General features: G+C 47.9%; 2 protein-coding genes across 2 annotated transcripts in view; both read left to right on the top strand.

The window, feature by feature from the left end:
- The first annotated feature begins 7 nt into the window (after window positions 1-7).
- Window positions 8-17,806, top strand: TEN1 (TEN1 subunit of CST complex). Its single transcript, XM_081804468.1, has 4 exons — window positions 8-381; window positions 8,138-8,258; window positions 10,046-10,200; window positions 17,393-17,806. Exons 2-4 carry the CDS (start codon window positions 8,170-8,172, stop codon window positions 17,557-17,559), a joined length of 411 nt encoding a protein of 136 aa, XP_081660594.1. The 5' UTR covers window positions 8-381; window positions 8,138-8,169; the 3' UTR covers window positions 17,560-17,806.
- Window positions 17,807-18,409: 603 nt separating this feature from the next.
- CDK3 (cyclin dependent kinase 3) overlaps window positions 18,410-18,988 on the top strand; it is a 3,488-nt gene continuing 2,909 nt past the window's right edge. The window contains exons 1-2 of the mRNA XM_081805948.1: window positions 18,410-18,525; window positions 18,815-18,892. Of these exons, the coding sequence (XP_081662074.1) occupies window positions 18,410-18,525; window positions 18,815-18,892 (194 nt within the window). The remainder of the gene's footprint in view (window positions 18,526-18,814; window positions 18,893-18,988) is intronic.

Genomic DNA, 18,988 nt, shown 5'->3' with positions numbered 1-18,988 from the left:
ACCGCGGCGGAGGCGGAGCGGCGCCGGCGCGGGCGTGGTGACCGTACGCGGCTGCGGGGCGGGCGAGTCCTCCGCTCTCGTCCAGGGGCGTCCTAGAGCGGCCCCCCCCCCCGGGAGGCAACCCGGGAAGACCGTCAAGAAATTGCCCCGGGGGCGGGGAGGGAGGAAAGCCAGGCGCTCCTGGTAACCCGCCCCTCCCTCGTCACGCGATCGCGCGAGGCGGAAAGAGGGAACCCGAAGCTGCCGCGACGCCCCGATAGGTTGGCGAGGAGGTAGGGAAGGGGCGGGACAACGCGGCTGAGGAGGATTGCGCCTGCGCCTTGGGACGTGTCGGTCCCGCCGCTTCCGGGTCCGCCTGTAGAGGCCTCCCGAGGGCTGAAGGTCGTTGGTGGGGGCCGGGGGTGGGGTGGTTTGAACTTCTGGGCCGCGCGGCGCTGCTGGGGAGGGTTGTCGTAGGGTTTCCCCAGACCCTCCCAAATTGGAGAAAAAAAGGAGGAGGACGAAAGTCGCCGGGGAAGAGGCCTCCAGTAATCTTTTGTTCAGATAATGGCATCCTTGCTGCCAGAAGCATTGGCTTCGGGGAGCTGGGTGTGGGATTGCGGGCCCTCCTCCCCATTAATGGGGTGGGTGTGGACCAGAATGTGGCCGAGCTGGCCGTTTAGAAGTCTTGGAATCCAGACTTTTTTTGCTTTCACAGTTATCACCACCGTCGTCGTTAAAGTTATAGATGTCCATGTTTAGGAAACCTAGTATCGGAAAATTTGTAATAAAAAGCAAGAGCTCCCCATCCTCAGAGGCAGCCACTTTTAACCAGTTGTGTTTTTAATTCTGATTACATAAAATACATGCTAGCTCTTGCTTTAGTTACCTTTTGACTTAATACTTAATGAAGATAGAGCACACTACACCATCTCCTTTATCTCTCCCTAATATACCCTTACAACTTCAAACAACATATGAATCCACATAAAAAATCCACAGATTTTTTAAAACTGTGCACTTCATACTCTGTTATTTATTGCATCAGTTTTTAGTAACAGTACCGGGAATACGGTAAGGTAAATGAGGCATTCACCTCCGATATAATTTAAGGGAGCACTAATCAAGATTAATAAAGACAAGATCATTATTACTGATTTTTCCTTTTGCCCCAAACTCCAATATATCAGGGCAAGGCACTGTTACTGATTATGTTTTTCATGCTCCCCGGCGTTAAAATACTTAGTTTGGCTGCTGTGTTTGGATTGTAGTCCTCTTGTCAAAAGCCCCCTCTCCAGATACCACAACACAACATCATAAGACGAAGGTGAGGTGATTGCTTACTCAGGTAAGGACAAACACTACTTGGCAAACCTTTGGCAGTGTCTAGGAGAAGGTAAGGCCAGAATTTATTGAGAGTTGGAAGTTTAGTCTAAGGCGTGTCTTTCATTTCAGGACTGGGTAAGAACCCCTGTACAACAGTAGAAAATTGGTGGAAACGTCAAGGCGAGGGAATTCAGATAACCTCAGAAGGCAAACTGGCTGTTAATGGTTAAACCATTTGCCTGGGCTGGACAGTCAAGAAGAGTTAAAAAAAAAAAAAATGCTAATGAAGGCATAGGACCACAAAGTTCTGTTAATGTAGGCAGTAAGATGTGGTTTGGGTTCTCTGTGTCCAGGTTGAGTGTAGGGGTAGATGATCTTCATGAATACATTCTATTCAATAAATATTTCATAATGCCCAGACATGGTTTTAGGCACAGGGGATACTGTGAGGAATAATGCCCTCATGGAGCTGATAATCTAGTGGGAGACAGGCATTAAAGAAGTAAACAAATCACACTCTGAAATTCTATTACTTAGTAAACTACAATGAAGAAAATAAATCAAGCTAAGGGGATAGAGGGACTGGGGGTGGTGGAGAATGCTAATTTAGATAGGGTGAACAGGGAAGGCCTTGCTGAGGAGTCGGAGGATGAACTGAGACCTAAATAGGGAAAGAGAACCAGTTATGTGAAGGTCTGGGGAAGACTGCTCAAGTCTGAGGAAGAGCAAGTATGCAGGTCCTGAGGGTGAGCGTGAGCTAGAGGAGGTGTGATGGCAAACGTCAGAGCCGAGAGGTAGGCCAGGTGCAGACCCCATGTGGCACTGTGGGCCAACACAAAGACTTTAAATTTTAATAGGAATTTATAATAGGAAGCCTTTAATTGATTTTCAGTGGGGTTTTGTGACTTGATTTACATTTTTAAATATTAATTGTGGAACTGTTCAAACATGTACAAAGGTAGAAGGAATAATAAAATAAACATCTACTTTTCACCCAGGTCCAATAATTATCCACTGTACCTTCACCCAATTCCCCTCCATGTTAACTTAAAGCAAATCGGATATCATATCCATAAAGACTTTTAGTATGTATCTTTAAACTATTTTTAACACAATCCCAATACCATTATCACAATTGGAAATATTAACAAAAATGTCTTGTGGTCATTACAATCGATATTCAAATGTTTCATAAAAAATTGTCTACAGTTAGTTAGTTCAAATCAGGGTCCAAACAAATTCTGCACATTGCAGTTGGTTGATAAGAATCTTAAGTCTCTTTTAATGTATAGGTTTCCACTGTACAATTTTTTTCTTCAACTTATTTGTTGAAAAAGCTAGGTCAAGTGGCACCTGGGTGGCTTAGGTCTTGATCTCAGGGTCACACCTAGTGTGACCTTAAAAAAAAAGAAAGAAAGAAACAGAAGAAAAAGGTAGGTCATTTTTCGCATTGAATTTCCCACAATCTGGATTTTACCATCTCTGTGATGTCTTTGATTTGTTCCTCGGTTTCTGTATTTTCTGTAAGCTGTTGGTTGTATCTAGAGGCATTGTTAGATTCAGACTTGAGGTTCTGGCAGAAAGTACTCCCTGTGGCATAGTTTCCATTTTAAAATATCACTGTGGTTGTTCTGAAAAGAGTGAGCAATAGAAGGAAAATAGTGGAAACAGACCAGTTTCAAAGCTAATGAAAGCTTGGACTGTGGAGGGAGTGAAGTGCATAAATTCAATATGAATTTTTTTTTTTTTTTATTTGCGAGAGAGAGAATGAGAGAGAGCACGAGAGGGAGGAGGGTCAGAGGGAGAAGCAGACTCCCCGCTGAGCAGGGAGCCCGATGCGGGACTCGATCCCGGTACTCCAGGATCATGACCTGAGCCGAAGGCAGTCGCTTAACCAACTGAGCCACCCAGGCGCCCCTCAATATGAATTTTTTTAAAAGATTTTATTTATTAATTTTTGAGAGCAAGAGTGAGAGCACGCATGAGCGGTGGGTGGGGGGCACAGGGAGAGGCAGACTCCCCGCTGAGCAGGGAGCCCAATGCGGGGCTCAATCTCAGGACCCTGGGATCATGACCTGAGCTGGATCATGACCCGAGCTGAAGGCAGATGCTTAATGACTGAGCCACCCAGGTGCCCCTACAATGAAGATTCTTATCTCCAAGAAAGAAACCCAAAGCTGATAAAAGCTATCATGAACTTACTTATAGGTATTACTTTTCTGACCTTCAGTCCTACCATAGATATCTTACCAATTGCTTCGGAAAAAAATGAAAGAAGCAGTCAAATCGGGTCACCATCTTTCCCATCCTTCCTGTACGGTATTTTTCAAATTTCCCAGTCGTTAAAAAAAGAAGCCTATTTCTCTTGTTCATACTGTGGATTTTTCTCCCAGCAGTGGATGTTTTGCCTTGGGGAATGGAAAGGGCAAAGCGCTACAGTACAGATTATTACTCAGACGGAAACCTGGCTAAGCCATAAGAAAAGCCAGCCTTGATACAGCTTCTCAGAAACTTTCTTGCATGTCTGATGGTATATGGATAATGATTTACTGAGCCAGCTGCGCTTAAGGAAATTAACAGAAATGTCTTAATAAACACATAGCAACTTTTGCTTGAAAAAAAAAAAATCAGGGGTGGGGCGCCTGGGTGGCTCAGTTGGATGGGCATCTGGCTCTTGGTTTCAGATCAGGTCGTAATCTAATGGGTTGTGGGATTGAGCCCTGCATAGGGCTCTGCACTCAGCGGGGAGTCTGCTTGATGATTCTCTCCCTCTGCCCTTCACCCCCCCAAAAATAAATAAATCTTTAAAAAATAAATAAAATTAAAAACTGGGGTACCTGGGTGGCTCAGTCAGTCAGGTGTCTGCCTTTGGCTTAGGTCATGATCTCAGGGTCCTGGGATTGAACCCTTAATCAGGCTCCCTGCTCAGCGGGGAGTCTGCTTCTCCCTCTCCCTCTGCCCCTCACCCCACTCCTGCACGCTTTCTCTCTCAAATAAATAATAAATAAATAATAAATAAAATCTTTAAACATAAAGAAATGGATGAATGAATAATCAATGATGGGGCGCCTGGCTGGTTCAGTCAGAAGAGCATGCTACTCTTGATCTCAGGGTTGTGGGTTTGAGCCCTGTGTTGGGCATAGAGATTACTTAAATAAATAAGTAAACTTGAAAAAAAATCAATGAGGTTGAAATTTGCAAAAGCATATACCCCTCCAAAGAGTCAATTCTACTGTATGAATAAAATAAAAAATAAAAATAAATTTAATGACATAGTTATTTATAGCTTAGTTTATAGTATATGTGGTACTTGAGAGTAGAAAAATTTTAAGATTTATTTATTTTAGGGGCACCTGGGTGGCTCAGTCGGTTAAGCGGCTGCCTTCAGCTCGGGTCATGATCCCAGGGTCCTGGGATCGAGCCCCGCGTCGGGCTCCCTGCTCGGCGGGGAGCCTGCTTCTCCCTCTCCCTCTGCCTGCCGCTCGGCCTACTTGTGCTCTCTGTCTCTCTGTTGAATAAATAAAAACCTTAAAAAAAAAAAATTTAAAAAAAAAGATTTATTTATTTTAGATGGGGAAGGGGGTGGGGGGAGGGGTAGAGGGAGAGAATCCTCAAGTAGACTCACCACTGAGCACAGAGCCGAATGCAGGGCTCAAGCCTGGGACCCTGAGATCACACAGGACCGGAGCAGAAGCCGAGTCGGACGCTTAACCGACTAAGCCACCCAGGTACCCCTAGAAAAATTACTTTTTACAAAAAGAGTCTAGGGTGCCTGGGTGGCTTAGTCGTTAAGCGTCTGCCTTCGGCTCAGGTCATGATCCCAGGGTCCTGGGATCGAGTCCCACATCGGGCTCCCTGCTCGGCAGGAAGCCTGCTTCTCGCTCTCCCACTCCCCCTGCTTGTGTTTCTGCTCTCGCTATCTCTCTCTCTGTCAAATAAATAAATAAAATCTTAAAAAAAAATAAAAATAAAAAAAGAGTCTAAGTTTTTACCTTTTTGCTAGATGGGACAGAATTGTCCCCATTATCCCAAAACAGGAACCAATACATTTTTTTTCTTCTCTTGGCTGATTTTTGGTTTTGCTTTGTTTTGTTTTTTGCTTCTCTCTCATGACAAAGATGATTTGGGGGCTCTCTCATTTCTGGGTCCAGGAATGGCTCCACTCCCTGGTCGCAGGGATATAGAACATCTGCACTTAGGGCAATAGGACTAGGCCTTGGCCATTTGCCCTGTGCTGTTGTTCTGACTTGAAATGATCCTTGAACATTGACCAGTGACAGTGCCTGATGACCTCGTTAGAGGGTATTAACACCTGTTATGCAAGGTTCTAGGTAACATTAAGTTTCTTTTACCTTTTTTTTTTTAATTAAGTAGGCTCTATGCCCAGTGCAGATCCCAACGTGGGGCTTGAACTCATGACCCTGAGATCAAGACCTGGGCTGAGATCAAGAGTCAGACGCTTAACCAGCTGAGCCACCCGGGCTCCCCTAATATTAAGCTTCTGTGCTAAAGCTGTATCATCTGGCTTCTGCAAGGATCTTACTTGGGATGATTTCATTGACATTTCTTGTGTTTCTGTCTCCCTTGGTTTAGCCTGTTAAACAGTTGAAGCCTATCACCTTCAGGGTTCCTTTTTTTTTTTTTTTAATGTTTTATTTTATTTATTCATGAAAGTCAGAGAGAGAGAGAGAGGCAGAGGCAGAGGGAGAAGCAGGCTCCCCGCCTAGCAGGGAGCCCGATGCGGGACTCGATCCCAGAACCCTGGGACCATGACCTGAGCCGAAGGCAGACGCTTAACCATCTGAGCCACCCAGGCGCCCCCAGGGTTCCTTTGTCACTGAATAATTATTCCTGAATCCCCACTTCCCTAACATTTTCTACACATGGATCCTAATGTTCTGGAGTGTTCTTTCACACATACACAGATGTACATATTTTATGTACATGCCTGCTCCTTACCTTTTTCCCTGATGGTCTATCTTGGCGATCCTGCCATATGAGTGCATACGATGCCTCATCTTAAAAAGCCTGCCAAGTGTCCTTTGCATTATTATCACATGACTTATTAAACCAATGTTTTCTCTTTTTAAAATTACTAACAAAACTCATAACCCTAGTCTAACCATGAGAAAAACATCAGAGAAACCCAAACGGAAGGGGGCCACCCTGGCACCCTGGGGTCTTCATTTTTTTTTTTTTAATAACCTTTTTATTTTAGAATAGTTTTAGATTTATATTTAAAAAAACAAACCTGTAGGGGCATCTGGGTGGCTCCGTCAGTTGGGCGTCCAACTCTTGATCTCAGCTCCGGTCTTGATCTCAGGGTCATTGGTTCAGGCCCCCCCTGAGCTCTGCGATGGGTGTGGAGCCTACTAAAAAAAAAGGAAAACTCACTTTATGTACAATTATGAAAGAATGTCAAAATATATTGGGACATCTGGGTGGCTCAGTTGGTTAAGCGTCTGCCTTCAGCTCAGGTCATGATCCCAAGTCCTGGATCGAGTCCCACATCGGGCTCCTTGCTCAGCAGGGAGCCTGCTTCTCTCTCTGCCACTCCCCCTGCTTGTGCTCTCGCTCTCTTTCTCTCTCTAAGTAAATAAAATCTTAAAAAAATACATTAGGTGAAAAAAATCAAAATACAGAACAGCATATATAGTATAGAGGGAAGGGGTTAGGCACCTGGTGGCTTAGTCGGTTAAATATCCTACTCTTGATTTTGGCTCAGGTCATGATTTCAGGGTCATGAGACTGAGCCCCGAGTCTGGCTGCACGCTGTGTGATGGGTGTGGAGTCTCCTTGAGATTCTCTCCGTCTGTCCCTCCCGAACCCCTGCTTGTGCTCGCTCGCTCTCAAATAAATAAAATCTTAAAAAAAAAAAAAATTTAGAGTGTAGAGGGGAAATAAATATCTTTGTTATTGTTTGCATAATGAAACCCTGGAAGGTTACATAAGAAATAAATAAAAATGATTTTCTTTAAGGGCCAGGGTTGGCAAACTTCAACACAGATCAGATCCAGCTCATTGCATGTTTTTGTAAATAAAGCCTAAGGAGCAAGTCTCACTCTTTTCTCTGTGTATTGTCTGTGACTGTCTTCATACTATTACGGCAACATTGAATAGTTGTGAGAGATGGTGAGATACTGTCTGTCCTTTTATAGACCCCTCTTCGCGGGGATCAGGGTGGGACTGGATTGCAGAGGGATCGGAGTGGGACGACAGTTCTCCACGTAGTTTTTTTTGTTTTGTTTTAAGATTTACTTATTTATTTGAGAGAGAAAGGGTGCGTATGCATGGGGGTTGCTCGTGGGGCAGAGGGAGAGAGAGAGAGGTTTCAAGCAGACTCCGTGCAGAGCAAGGAACCTGACACGGGGCTTGATCTCACCCCCCGAGATCATGACCCAAGCCGAAACCCAAGATTCCCACACCCAACAGACTGCATCTCCCAGGTTATATCATTTTGCTTTTTTAAATTAGTGAATGGGGCGCCTGGGTGGCTCATTCGTTGGGGGTCTGCCTTCGGCTCGGGTTGTGATCCCAGGATTCTGGGATCAAGCCCCACGTCGGGCTCCTTGCTCAGCTTCTTCCTCTCCCACTCCCCCTGCTTGTCTTCCCTCTCTCGCTGTGTCTCTCTCTGTCAAATAAATAAATAAATAAATTAGTGAATGCATAACCGATCAAAAAAATTTTTGAATATTAAACTACCACTCTTAAATATTAAACTCCCACTCTTAAATATCTTTAAATACTAAAGTGCCACTGGAACTAGCCTTTCAGGTGTTGCTGGTCTTGGGTATCTGCTAATCTCAGTCTTGTGGTCTGCTTGGCTTGTCAGGAATCTTCAGAAATCCCGCCCAGCTATTTGAGATGCTGCCCAAACCTGGGATCTATTACTTCCCCTGGGAAGTCAGTGCTGGCCAAGTTCCCAACGGGGGCACACTGAGAACATTCGGCAGGTGAGAATGGTTTTTTTCATAGGGTGGGGGGATGTTTCAGTGCCTCCCACACCCCCCGCCAGAAAAAAACAATTAAAATGGTGTTATTATAAGTTTGTCTAGTTTTTTTTCTTTAATTTTTGAAGTTTTATTTATTCAAGTAATTTCTACACCCAACATGGGGCTTAAACTCATGACCCCAAGATCAAGAGTCGCATGCACCCCTGACTGAGCCAGCCGGGCGTCCCTTTTCAACTTATTTTTTAAGTGCTAAAACATTAATATGTTTTCACTGGAAAAAAGTAGACAATCCATAAAAGTGTAACGAAAGCAAGTGAAAATCACCCATAATCCCTCTCTCTGGACAGCCGTTGCTAACCTTTTGGTGATTAATTTAGACACGCTCGTGTATGGATGTCCATGAATATGTGGATGGGTGTGTGTTCACACCACATATGTATAGTATCATTAGGGAAATGCAAATTAAAACTACAACGAGGTACTCCTATATGCCCACTAGAGTGGCTGAATTTAAAAAGACTGTTGATGGGGCACCTGGGTGGCTCAGTCAGTAGAACATGTGACTCTCGATCTCAGGGTTGTGAGTTCAAGCTGCGTGTTGGGTGTAGAGATTACTTTAAAAAAATAAAATCGTTAAAAAAAAAAAGAAAGAAAGAAACCAGGCCAAAAAAAAAAATTAGATGTTGTATGGTTCCATTTATGTAAAAGTTTAGGAAATGCAAAAACAATCTATAGTGAAAAAAGAGCAGGCCAGTTGCCTGCAAGGATTGCCTGGCTCTGGTGTGTTGGAGGAATATGAAAATGCAAGAGGGAACTTTTCAGGGTGATGAAACGATGTGTTCATTATTGATTGTGCAGACAGTTGCTCAAGTGTATAAAATGTCAAATGTCAAAGTGTGTACCTTAAATATGTATAGTTTATTATATTTCAGTTATACCTAAGTAGAACCAGAGGGGAAAAGCATATGTTACAGAATGTTAAAAAGGAGGAGGGCAAAGACTTGAATAGACACTTCACAAGAGAGGATATACATAACACTTAGCGGTCATACAGAAAGTAAACAATTTTGCATATGCCAAAAAGATATATATATATATACACAAATGGATAATAAGCACATGAAAAGATGCTCAACATCATTAGTCACAGGGAAATGCAAATTAAAACCACAACGAGGGCACCTGGGTGGTTCAGTCAGTTAAGCGTCTGCCATTTGGCTCAGGTCATGGTCCCAGGGTCCTAGGATCGAGCCCCGCGTCGCGCTCCCTGCTCGGCAGGGAGTCTGCTTCTCCCTCTGCCTCTGCCACTCCCCCTGCGCATGCTCTCTCTCTCAAGTAAATAAATAAAATCATTTTTTTAAAAGATTTTATTTATTTGACAGAGAGAGACAGCGAGAGAGGGAACACAAACGGAGTGGGAGCACAGCAAGTGTGTGTGTTCCCTCTCTCCCTCCTCCGGCGGGAGGCCTGCTTCTCCCTCTCCCACTCCCCCTGCTTGTGTTCCCTCTCTCACTCCCCCTGCTTGTGTTCCCTCTCTAGCTGTCTCTCTCTCTGTCAAATAAATAAATAAAATCTTTAAAAAAAAATAAAAAATAAACAGGTGCCTTGTAATGCATGTAATTTATATCTTTATAATGTAGACTGGAAACAATTTTTCTGACTTGTTGCTGCCATTTTTATTTCTCTGATCAGAGGCCCATGGGTATATTGGCCTCCCAGAACCTTTCGAGCTTTTTGTGTTTGTTTTCTTTCTGGACAAAAATGATCACACTTTCCCTGACCTGCAGGCTGTGCCTCTATGATATGACCCAATCCCGAGTGACGCTGAGAGCTCAGCATGGATCTGATGAGCACCAGATCCTGGTCTGCACCAAGTTGGTGGAGCCGTTCCAAGCCCAGAAGGACTCCCTATACCTTGTCCTTGGAGAGCTGGAGCACCAGGGTAAGCCATTGCTTCACATTCCCTTTTCACACCGGGTCCTGGGTGGGGCAGTCTTCGGTTAGGACTGGGCCTGGCTTCTGACCCAACAGGAGTCTCCCACAGGACTAGCTTCCCTTCCAAATCAGCCCACAAGTTCAAGGACTCATGGGAAACACATGTGATCGGGCTCAGTGGACCTGCTCTAGGGAAGTGAGAGAAGAGAGAAATCACTAATTTCTGAAGGCCCACCACATGCCAGGCCTGGTACTACACAGTTTGCTTCCATCTTTTTGAATTTGCCCACCAGGTCTTTATTTTTTATTTTTTTAAATTTTATTACGTTATGTTAGTCACCATACAATACATCATTGGTTTTTGATGTGGTGATCCACGATTCATTGTTTTCGCTCCCTGCAGTACATGCCCTCCTCAATACCCATCACCGGGCTAACCCATCCCCACTCCCCCCTCCCCTGCCCACCAGGTCTTTAAACTGAGTCTTATTGTTGCTGTTCCATAGATTAGAAAACTAAGGCAAGGCGAGGCTGGGGCTGGAATAACAGGCCAGGAAGTCAGGGTAAGAGAAATAGAAGGGAAGGAATCCCATAAACCTGGCAGAATCTCTCCGGCATCAAGAGTTGAAGGTTGCAGGGCGCCTGGATGGCTCAGTCGGTGAAGCGTCTGCCTTCGGCTCAGGTCATGATCCCGGGGTCCTGAGATCAAGTTCCTGCATCGGGCTCCCTGCTCAGTGGGGAGTCTTCTTCTCCCTCTCCCACTGCTCCCCCCACCCCACTTGTGCTCTCTCTCTCTCTCACTGTCTATCTCAATTAGATGAATAAGATCTTAAAAAAAAGAGTTGAAGGTTGCTTTTTAAAACCTAGGTACTTGAATGAATTCTTTGCCTCTCTCTGCTGGCTATCCCTGTGTCGTCTTCCTTTACATGGTTGATATCATATGTAATGTTGTATCTGGTTATTTAGACTTCCTATTGTATCATAAACATTTCCCCATGTTTTTAAAATTTTTGTAGATGTAGTGTTTTATGGCTATATACTATTTTATAGATTAGATGTGTATCAATTCACAAGACCATTGCACATTTATATTGTTTCCATTTTTTGCTCTTATAAATATACCGTGCACTTACTGGTTAAAGGAAATATGGTATATTCAGTTAGTAGGATATTGTGCAGCCATTAAAAATGGTGCTGTAAATTTTTATCAGTTGACATGAAGAGATGTGCACAATATTTTCTTTTTTTTTTTTGAGAAAGAGCGCGTGAGAGCGTGAGCAGGGGTGAAGCGGGGAGAGGGGAAGCAGGGAGAGGCAGAAGGAGAGGAGAATCCCAAGCAGTCTCCATGCCTAGCGCAGAGCCCAGTGCAGGGCTCAATCCCATGACTCTGACATCATGACCTGAGCCGAATCAAGAGTCGGATGCTCAACCAGCTGAGCCACCCAGGTGCCCTGATGTTCACAATATCTTACTAAGAAAAAGCAGTTTACAATACAGTATGTATCGTATGATCCCATTTTTTTTTTAAAGATTTTATTTTTAAGTAATCTCTACACCCAACGTGTGGCTTGAGCTTAAAACCCCAAGATCAAGAGTCACATGCTCTGTGGACTGAGCCAGCCAGGCATACCTAATATACTTTTTTTTATATACATAGAAGTTTGAAAGATTATTCACCAAAATGTTAATAGCAGTTATTTCTGGGTGGTGGGACTGTGGGATTTTTTTGTACTTGTGTTAGCATTTTACAATGAAGATGTATTGCTTTTATAGCCAGAGGGGGAAGAACGTTTTAAAAAATGTATCTTTTGGGGCGCCTGGGTGGCTCAGTTGTTAAGCGTCTGCCTTCGGCTCAGGTTATGGTCTCAGGGTCCTGGGATCGAGTCCCTCACTGGGCTCCCTGCTCAGCAGGAAGCCTGCTTCTCCCTTTCCCTCTCCCACTCCCCCTGCTTGTGTTCCCTCTCTCGCTGTGTCTCTCTCTGTCAAATAAATAAAACCTTAAAAAAAAAAATTGTATCTTTTGGGGCGCCTGGGTGGCTCAGTTGGTTAAGTGTCTGACTCTTGATCTCAACTCAGGTCTTGATCTCAGGGTCGTGAGTTCAAGCCCTGCATTGGGCTCCATGCTGGGCATGGAGCCTACTTAGAAAAATAAAAATAAAAAATAAAAAAAAACTGTATACCTCCATATATATTAAAAATGCTACAGTTAATATCCTCATGCACTGTCTTTGTCCATTTTCTGATTCTTTTTTTTTTTTTAAGATTTTATTTATTTATTTGACAGAGAGAGACATAGCGAGAGAGGGGAACACAAGCAGAGGGAGTGGGAGAGGGAGAAGCAGGCTTCCCACGGAGCAGGGAGCCCGATGTAGGGCTCGATCCCAGGACCCTGCAATCATGACCTGAGCTGAAGGCAGACGCTTAACGACTGAGCCACCTAGGCACCCCATTTTCTGATTATTTCTTCAGGATAGTTTCCTAAAAGTAGAATTGCTCTATTGAAGGATGCAAACATTTATTTCTTACCTTATAACACCAACTTCCTTCCTAAAAGTCATGGTGGTTTTTAACTCTGGATGAAATGTGCTAGAAAAAATGTTATTAGATGGTGCTTACTTTTATCTTTGATTTAATAAAAGTTCATCTTTTTTTTTTTTTAAAGATTTTATTTATTTGACAGAGAGAGACACAGCGAGAGAGGGAACACAAGCAGGGGGAGTGGGAGAGGGAGAAGCAGGCTTCCCGCGGAGCAGGGAGCCCGATGCGGGGCTCGATCCCAGGACCCTGGGATCACGACCTGAGCTGAAGGCAGACGCTTAACGACTGAGCCACCCAGGCGCCCCAAAGTTCATCTTTATTCAGGCTTAAGCCTTTGAGCTAGCTTGCAGAATTCCTGCCCTCTTATTGATTTGAGAGAGGCATCAGGAGTGAGGGTGGGAATGGGTACAAAGGGCCTTTGCACAAATGATTTCCACTTTGACTATAGCCTAGGTCACCTGAGGCTTTCTCCTGTACCCCCAGCCCTGCAGTGCATCCTTGGAGCTCCCGGGAGCCCACAGCCCAGTGTCCAGGATGCTAAGGCCCGACTGCAAATACAGATACAAATATTTTGCTGGTGTCTTTTGGTGCAAATCTGACATTTCATTTCCCTGTAAACACCTCATATGCCTCAACCACTGCCACCGTCATCCCCAACAAAACAGCTGTCCCTTGATATAATCTGATACCTTGTCCATGTTCACTCCCTTCCCCTCCATGGCTTTTTAAAATGGGTTAGTTCCGATCAGGATCCAAAGTCCATTTATTGCATTTGGCTTACGTACCCCAAGTCTCTGTAAGAGTTCTGTCCTTTTTTTTATGCCATTTATTAGAGAGCTCGGGTCTGGAATTGGCTGATTGCTTCCTCCTGGTTGCATTAAACCTTCTTTCCCCTGCCTTTTTCTGAATGGATTGTAGTTCAGGGACGGCTCACGGTGGGTGAGGAAATGTTCTTGAGAGAAGAATCACAGTGCATAAATGCAGGAAATGTCGAAAGGCACTTCTTTAAAAGTCCTGACAAAATAATGAATCCAGGCAAGGATCGTTACCACTGGCTGCTCCCATCGGTCCACGAAAGGTCCACGAAAGGTCCACGAAAGCACGGCAGGAACGCCGTACAGCAGGGATCAGCCAGCAACACCTGGGCCTCCCCCAAAGGCCCCGCTGTAGAAGCAGATGGATCAGCCCCGACGCATCTGGAAGGCACAGGCAGCAAGCAACACTCTCAAGTGTCCTTGCCCCCGCCCCCCAAACCTGAACCTGAATGATCAAGCCTCGGGTCAGGCAGCGTTCTCCCTGGGCTCTGGCTACTTGACTGCTTCTCATTATTTTCATCACAATCTGTGTGGTTTTTTTTTTTTCTTAAGAAAAAACTTCCCCCTAAATTTCTAATTTCTCAGTAAGACGTGCTCATCGTTTGAAACTGACACACGGAAGTAAAGAGCCATGAGGAGGAAGGGCCAGAGTGTGGGCTGAGTGTGCAGGTGGCTGCTGATCCCTGGTCTGCAACGTTCCTGCCTGGCTGCTTTCAAACCTCTGTGTGTCTGGTCCCGGTCAGGTCCTAAGTCCAGGGGGGCACAAACATCAACTAGACACAGATCTGTCAGGTGGCAAGGTTAGCAACTCTAAGGACAGACAAGAGGCCTCCTAAAGTCACCTTTCTGGGACACCTGGCCGGCTCAGTCGTAAGAGCACGTGATTCTTGATCTCGGGGTCGTGCATTCGAGCCCCACGTTGGGTGTAGAGATTAAATAAATAAAACTTAAAAAGAAAAATAAAGTCACCTTCCCGAAATTTGTGCACACAGCGAGCCGAGGAGACCAAAAAGGTGAAGAAATGCCTGCCAGAAACCCACTGGCTCTGACAGGTTCTTGGAGCACCAAGCAAGAGCCTGAGGGCTCCCTCCCAGGGTGGGGGTGTTGGGACACAGCCTTTCCTAGGAGTTCCTAGGAGAATTCCCAGGCTGTAGGTGACCTTGCCTATAGCGAGAGGCTGCCCTTGAGCCCTCGCCATAAATCCTACCCGTCTGGTTTTCTTCTAGCTGGTCCCTGCCCTTACAAGCCTTCCTGTTGTGTCTTCTGGAACCTTCGCTCCTCCCTGAAAGGCTTTTTACGCCCTCGTCTGCCTGAAACCTGGCTCTTTCCCAGGACCACAGCTCCCCTCCCATCCCCATGTAGAGCCTGGTCAGCCTTCCCGGTCACACACGCCGCAGGGCCCAGAGGTGGGGCCAGCAGCCTGCTAGCCGCTCGGGTTTGCCGTTCACACCTTTGTTCTTCTCTGTGGCCAACCGGTTCTGTCCCACTTCTGCCTCCCACAGCCACGGCCACGCCTCTGCCACCTGGGACCGCAGCCCTGACTCCTGGTACCTCCCTGCTCTTCAGCCCCGCAGGACCTGTGCACTTCGGGCTCCTTTTTCTCCTGCCTTCTCTCCTGTTCACTTTCCTCTGCTCCAGCCGGGCCTCGCTGCCATGGCAACCCCTTTCCTGGTGGAAGTTTCCGGCCCTTGCCTTCCATCACCACTGCCTGCACTAGGGCCTTATGCGCATCCCGGTCCACCCCCTCCCACCATGCGTCACTCGCCTGTCACAGGAGACCCCTACTTCATCACCTCCTCGCCCCTTTCAGTAGACTGCCTCACCTCCTAAGTCCCAGGTCCAACAGAGGCCGCAGCAAGAGCCCCTCCTAAAATTACCCGTGTCCACACGCGCCAGTGGCCCCTTTCTTCCCGTCTGGGAGGAGGAAGGGCCCATCTCCCCTGCGGCGTGACTCATGGCTGTCCTCCCATGGGGACTTTGCCCTCTCAACTGAGTCCTTAACCTGTTAGCACTGCCTCTTCCCTCTCAGCGTATAAATCACTCAAGCTTCTTCTATATTAAAATAATAACAGTGTCATCATTTTCTGCTCTGTATCCCTACCTCGCTCTGACCCTCCTTCCCTGCTCGGACAGACATCCTAAAAGGTCTGTTCTTTCCATCACCCCTTCCCTCTCTCCTACCCATGCCTCCACCCACTGCATTCCCACTGCCCTTGGCATTCAGTCCCTCTGTTGCTCTGAATTCGTTAAGCTTGAAAAAAATTCCCCTAAAGGACTCTCTAGCCATCTTGTCTGTAGATTCTCTTCTCCCCTCCCTGCAGTTATTTCTTCAAACGCTGTTCTTGTATCCCAGTTACAAGGACCTGCAGATGGACTGACAGAATTGCCCAGTTTGGGCACCTGGTTGGCTCAGTTGGTTAAGCGACTGCCTTCGGCTCAGGTCATGGTCCTGGAGTCCCAGGATCGAGTCCCGCATCGGGCTCCCTGCTCGGCAGGGAATCTGCTTCTCCCTCTGACCCTCCCCCCTCTCATGCTCTCTCTATCTCATTCTCTCTCTCAAATAAATAAATGAAATCTTTAAAAAAAAAAAAAGGAATTGCCCAGTTTGTCCCTTGTGATAATCATATTTCTTAAGGTCACTTCCATGTTTAATAATATTTTTCATTCACAGGGAGAAACAACATGTTCCTCAATATAAATCTAGGAGGGCGGGTTTCCCCAGGCTGATGGGAGGAAAGAGCTGATAGGCATCATGTAAGGAAAGTTCTGTGCAGGGTGCCTGGGTGGCTTAGTCAGTTAAGCATCTGCCTCTTGGTTTCGGCTCAGGTCATGAAATTGAGCCCCATGCCAGGGTCAAGCCCCACATTGGGTGTAGAGCCTACTTGAAAAAAGAAAGAGAGAGTGAGTAGGAGGGAGGGAGGGAGGTAGGAAGAAAAGGAAAGAAGGAAAGAAGGAAAGGAAAGGAAGGAAAGAAACAAGGAAAAGAAGAAAGAAAGTGGTCTAGACTAGGAGGAAGGCAAGGCATGACCTATCTAACCAGAGAGGCTGTATCTCAAAACCGCATCAAAGGAAACAGGATGTCCTAGAACACTGATTATGTTTGTTGACGTGACCAGAGAGCATAAAGAACATGGATGAAAAAAATTAAAAAAACGGGGCTCCTGGGTGGCTCAGTTGGTCGAGCATCTGACTACTTGATCTTGGGGTTGTTCTCTCAACTCACGTGGAGCCTACTTAAAAAAAAAAACCTGTTAGGGCAGGCCCAGATGTCTCTCCTGCTTGATGTCACCTGCACGTTGACAGATCTTTCCATCAGGTCAACACAGCAGTGTGTTAGAAGCACCTCCCAGCCCCTCGTCCAGGGTGGGATGACTTACCTCTACAAGGCCAAACGCCCCCCTTGGATTTACTAATTATGGGGTTCTGTTTGCCCCAATTTTCAATGCCAGTGGGGCCCAGTATGCCAAGGAGGCCCTTCCCTTAGTACAAATGGAGAACTGGGATGGTGATTGCGACCCCTCCTCAACCCTGGGCACTTGGGGCAGGGAAGGTGGCGGGAATTAAGATGACAAAGGACGGACGTTAGAGGGGACATCTATCTGGCCCTTCCTCCATGGAGAAGTGGGATTTTCAGGCTCTCCCCTAAGCTCCAGACACGTGTGGGGTTAGTGTGCGGCAGGCCCACCGTTCTGAAGCCCAAGTAGAGAAAGATTACCAGTGTCCGAATGCCATCCTTCAAACTCATCCTGAGAGTGAGTCCGGGGGAAACAGCTGGAATGCGTCCGTGGGGTGTGTTGCTGACACGGGGGTCAGTCACTGCTAGTGCCTCGTGCTTGTGTCTTTCAGATGGAGGCTCCGTGGTGAAGGCCCGGGTGCTGACCTGTGTGGAAGGAATGAATCTCCCCTTGTTGGAACAAGCCGTCCGGGAGCAGAGGAGGTACCAGCAAGAGAGGGACAACGGCCAGGAGCAAATGGCAGTTCCTGGCAACCGTCCCCCCCCAGCCTGCTCCTGAGGCCAAGCCCACTGGAGATGCCTGAGCAGAGAAGATGCAGGACCTTCCCCAGAGTGACAGCCTTTTTCTGGAGCTGGACCGAAGCGGAGGGGTTGCTAATTTGGATTGTTCTGGACACCTCCCCCCCCTCCCCGCTAGGAGCCTGCTGGAGGCTGAGCTGTGGGGTGCTGGGACCTGAGCCTCGAGGGGGGATATGGAGGGTTCTGGAAGGTCCTCATGAATAAAGGCCCCAGTGGGGGAGACCTTGCGTTGTGTGCACGTGGTGCAGCGCCGGAGGGGGCCAGGAGGGGGAGCCGCGGAGCAGGCAGCCTGCCGGCAGTGAGGCCCCAGGAGCGCAGGGTTTCTGGTGAATTCTGGGCTGGGGTTTGTGGGAGGGGTGTTAGGGGCCCCCAGGGCCCGGGGTGGTGGGCTCAGGATGCAGGGGGGCTGCCCCCACCGAAGTTCTGCCCTCAGAGGAGGCCGAGCGTCCCAGACAGTTGGGGCCCAGCCCCTCACCCTGGCCGTGCGGCCTAGGGCAGGAGTGTGGCTCCAGAAACCCTTCCCAACCCCTGACTTCTGCCCTGGGGCTGACTCCAGCCCCCCAGGCTGCCCTTCCGGGTAGCCTTCACCCCCCAGAGCCTGGGCCGAGGCAGGGGCTCTGCTGAGAAGTTTGGGCCCTCCTGCGCTCCGTAGCTGGGGCACCTTCCTGCCTGGGCCGGGCGGGCTCCTGGGGTTGGGGGGCGCAGAGGCGGGCCTGGGCCCGGGGGGCGGCTGGGCAGGGTGTTCTGTGGGGGCCGGAGGGGCGGCGGGGCTGCTGGGTGTGGCGGTGAATGCCCCAGGCGCCCTCTGTTTCCTGGGCAGCTCTGCGGCTATGGATGTGTTCCAGAAGGTGGAGAAGATCGGAGAGGGCACCTATGGGGTGGTGTATAAGGCCAAGAACAAGGAGACAGGGCAGCTCGTGGCCCTCAAGAAGATCAGGCTGGATCTGTGAGTGCCGCCGCGGCCCCCGAGACACCCCGCCCCAGGGGCGGCCCCTGCCCCTCACCTCCACGTCTGAGGGCGCCCGGGCGGCCCTCACGTCCGGCCCTCACGTCCGCATTCCGGCCACGCTTTGCCCCGGGCCCTGGGTGGTGTCAGGAGGTGCTGGGGAGCCCAGTGCCCCGTCTCTGGGGGGCCAGGCCGTTCTTAGGAACGCGGACCTCACGGGTGCCTCCCCCGGGGCAGACGCACCCCTCCCGGGTCGCTGCCGCCACTGTTGTCCGCTCCTGCCCTGCAGGGAAACCGAGGGAGTCCCAAGCACGGCCATCAGGGAGATCTCCCTGCTCAAAGAGCTTAAGCACCCCAACATCGTCAGGTGAGCTGGGGAAGGACGTGGGGAAGCGGGGCCTGTCGCGGTCCCGCTGGGAGCCGCGTGCTGACTGGTGTCCCCCCCGGCCAGGCTGCTGGACGT

The sequence above is a fragment of the Leptonychotes weddellii genome, chromosome 15, assembly GCF_054177405.1.
Source record: "Leptonychotes weddellii isolate Sample4059 chromosome 15, ASM5417740v2, whole genome shotgun sequence".
Classification (NCBI taxonomy): domain Eukaryota; kingdom Metazoa; phylum Chordata; class Mammalia; order Carnivora; family Phocidae; genus Leptonychotes; species Leptonychotes weddellii.
Note: the sequence above shows the minus strand (reverse complement) of the source record. Positions and strands in the feature narration are given on the sequence as shown.

What these genes read in the sequence shown, in the direction of transcription:
- TEN1 (XM_081804468.1), top strand. Translation starts at nt 8,170, where the DNA reads ATGCTGCCCAAACCTGGGATCTATTACTTCCCCTGGGAAGTCAGTGCT. An exon ending in ACACTGAGAACATTCGGCAG is followed by an intron (nt 8,259 to 10,045) that starts GTGAGAATGGTT and finishes CCTGACCTGCAG; the next exon opens with GCTGTGCCTCTATGATATGA. An exon ending in TGGAGAGCTGGAGCACCAGG is followed by an intron (nt 10,201 to 17,392) that starts GTAAGCCATTGC and finishes TGTGTCTTTCAG; the next exon opens with ATGGAGGCTCCGTGGTGAAG.